The sequence below is a fragment of the Rhinopithecus bieti genome, unplaced genomic scaffold, assembly GCF_001698545.2.
Source record: "Rhinopithecus bieti isolate Rb0 unplaced genomic scaffold, ASM169854v2 scaffold_6855, whole genome shotgun sequence".
NCBI lineage: Eukaryota > Metazoa > Chordata > Mammalia > Primates > Cercopithecidae > Rhinopithecus > Rhinopithecus bieti.
In genome coordinates this window covers 4,608-7,848 of record NW_016805162.1, presented here as the reverse complement: position 1 = coordinate 7,848, position 3,241 = coordinate 4,608, and the positions used below count along the sequence as shown (strand labels likewise).

Genomic DNA, 3,241 nt, shown 5'->3' with positions numbered 1-3,241 from the left:
AGAGAGAGAGGGGAGAGAGAGAGAAACATTTTAAAGACTGTGCTAAAATGCTAACATAGCTGTAGCCCTTAGATGATACTTTAGCTGGGAAAAAGTTGGTGAGTTGTACTCAACTACTTTTTCTGCTTAGAAAAGAATTAAGAGCTTATAAATTTCTAATGTCTTAAAACAGGTATTTATTAAGATCTTAAATATACCTGTATTAAACAAATTAGGTTATTTTAAAACTTTGCAACAATACTTCACTTATTCACAAATATATTTTCTACCCATATTTATTACAATTTGAACAATTTAAAACAAATCCTGCAAATACTCTTAGCTTAGATAACAATACCATTATCTTAGTTCACATTAGATAACAATACCATTATCTTAGTTCACATAAATGATTGCAAGAAATATTTATAATACTTCATATAGTATCTTATCTACGGCTCATTGTAAACACTCTAATCACATTTAGCTTTACAGATGGAAAAACTGGGATGGTGGATACTGTTCTGATAACTATGGTAATACCTTTTCAATTCGCTTTTCATGTTTTGTTTGCGCAGTTGGCCTTCTGATTTTTTTTCTTCTTTTTTTGGTCGGGGATACAACCTTTAAAGTTCTTTGAGTAAAGTAAATCTTCTGGGAATCAGATACTTATTACAAAAAAAAATCTTCTAGATATATGCAGATTAACTTAATTTTACTTATCTCAAATTAGCCTTGGGGTGTGTTCCATAGTTTGCTCAGAATTTCTCATGGAAATAACTCTTATTTCTTTCAGTGTACAAATGATTATCTCAAAAGAAGAATCCTCATTAAGTGACTAGTGAATCCTCCTTTAAAACTTGTTTATAATTGTTCTTTTGAAAATAGAACACACTGTAGGTTTAACCAGACATTGAATAATGGTGAATAACTCAGTGTGACTCTTAACATAATACAATCTTATTTAAACAATTCTTTTTTCCTTAGCATATTCAGCCATTGAAAAAAATTACAAAGACTTCACTAAACCAGTTAAATGCTTACAGTCTCTGATGAAGTTTCAAGGGAAAAAGAAGACTGTTTGGAGAATATAAAGAAATAGACTGTACTGAATTTGTGATTTTATTTTTAAGCTACTCTCTCTCATTCATATATGTCTATCTCCATAATTAGATTCAGAGAAATGTCCTTTGCTGGTTTTTTCTTCTGAAGAGAACCACATATTGATCATAACATCTTCCATACATATGTAATAACTTACATTTTGGGACAGAGGGAGTTGGTATAGCCCACCTTGGTCCATCCTAATATTTTCAAATCAAGTCAAATACTGTCTTTGGATTAATCAGCTGTTGATGGAGGTTTGATAGAGGGAATACTGCATGATCTTCTCATGATAAGCCTGACTTCTATATCTGGTAGATTATCCTGCTTAGTCTGTAAACACCCTTCATCAGTGGCTGCTAAATGAAGATCAAATCGAAGAGAAACAGATTTTTTCCTCAATCGAGGGTTATCTTTAAAGAAAGAACCTTCCCATTCTTTAATAACTTCATCCACTTTCTCTGTCCTGAAATGATAAAATAAACCTTTTAATAATGAAGTATGGGTCTATTAAAAATATGTATTATGTATTTCGTATCTATGGAAAAATCAAGAAATTTGTGTAATTTATAGTATAGAGAATTTATAATGTACTTACTTTAACAACCATATCAATAGAATTTCAAAGGAGTTCTATGGAATTTCTCTTTAGGAATTCTCATGTTTGGGTTGTATTTTTGGAAAAAAAAAAAGGCAAATTAAGGATTGAGTACTCTTCCATGAGTTTTTATGTATATATGTCAGATTAAAAATCACAGAATAGGCTGGGCATGGTGGCTCATGCCTGTAATCCCAGCACTTTGGGAAGCTGAGGTGGGCAGATCATGAGGTCAGGAGAATGAGACCAACCTGGCCAACATGGTAAAACCCCATCTTTACTAAAAATACAAAAAAATAGCTGAGTGTGGTGGCACACACCTGTATTCCCAACTACTTGGGAGGCTGAGGCAGAAGAATCGCTTGAACTCGGGAGGTGGAGGTTGCAGTGAGCCAAGATTGTGCCACTGCACTCCACTCTGGCAACAGAGCGAGACTCCCTCTCAAAAAAAAAAAAAAAAAAAAAAAAAAAAATCACAGTATACTAAAACTATGTTTGGAAACATTTAAACGAAGAAGAGTAATTACTGGGATTACTCAAAGTTAATTTCTTTACATATATTTATTATTATTTCTTAGTCAAAGTTTCTTTACTTACTGGACAGTGCCATGAGCTTCAGTGCTCTCCTTAACGATACTCCCATTTAAGATTCCCTGTTTGGTCACTGTTTCTACGTTTTCATTCTCATACTTTTGTGGGACTTTTGTAGTAAAAGATATTTCATTTATAATGGCTGTGAAAATATTATTTATGATATATTAAATTACAATATTGAATTACTGTTCACAAATTATATTCAAACTTTTATTCAAATATTGCTTGCTTTTTTTTGCTACTTTAGAGTGTTTAATTTCCATATAAAATAATCCCCATAAATAGTACTTCACTTTTCAAATGAGTTTGTTTATGTCAGAAACTCACCTGATGGTAAAACAAAACCAACTTTACTTGTGGTAGGCTTTTTGTCTTTTTTCTCACCTTGGATACAACCATAATATCTGAAATTGGAAATAATTATATTTTAAGAGCAATATTGTATTAGCAAATAATTAAAACAAACAGAAGAATGGATAAATCGTATATTCATGCAATAGAAACACTATTTAACTGAAAAGAAATGAACTAAGGCTACACTGTATGTTTACGGATGGATCGCCTAAGAATAATATTGAGTGAAAAAAGTTTTATAGTTTTATAAAGTTTAGAATAATATGCAAAACAATTTCACACTTTGTAGAAATACATACATATTACTATAAATAAATGTATGAGACTAATAAGCATCAAATTCCGAAGCCAGGTCAGGTAGAGGGAGGAGCATGAGATTAGGGGATGTGGCTTAGGTGTCCAGGGAAGTTCAACAACATTGGAAACATTTTATTCTTTTTTTTTTTTTTAACTATTTTACTTTTTAAACTGGGGAAAGTGGGTATAGAGGTGGTCATTGTATTTTTATGAAATTTTCTTGTATATCTTAAGTGTAGCCTAATTTTTTTAAAGTTTTACTACGGAAATATTAAAGACTATTTGATCAATATCTTTTTTTTTTTTTTTTTTTTT

At 31.2% G+C, this 3,241-nt stretch overlaps 1 protein-coding gene across 1 annotated transcript in view; it reads right to left on the bottom strand.

The window, feature by feature from the left end:
- Nucleotides 1-1,148: 1,148 nt before the first annotated feature.
- LOC108529219 (keratin-like protein KRT222) overlaps nucleotides 1,149-3,241 on the bottom strand; it is a 6,108-nt gene continuing 4,015 nt past the window's right edge. Inside the window, exons 2-4 of the mRNA XM_017871404.1 lie at nucleotides 2,603-2,681; nucleotides 2,279-2,414; nucleotides 1,149-1,549 (exon numbers count right to left, since the gene is read on the bottom strand). Coding sequence (XP_017726893.1) covers nucleotides 1,321-1,549; nucleotides 2,279-2,414; nucleotides 2,603-2,681 — 444 coding nt within the window. The 3' untranslated portion in view covers nucleotides 1,149-1,320. The remainder of the gene's footprint in view (nucleotides 1,550-2,278; nucleotides 2,415-2,602; nucleotides 2,682-3,241) is intronic.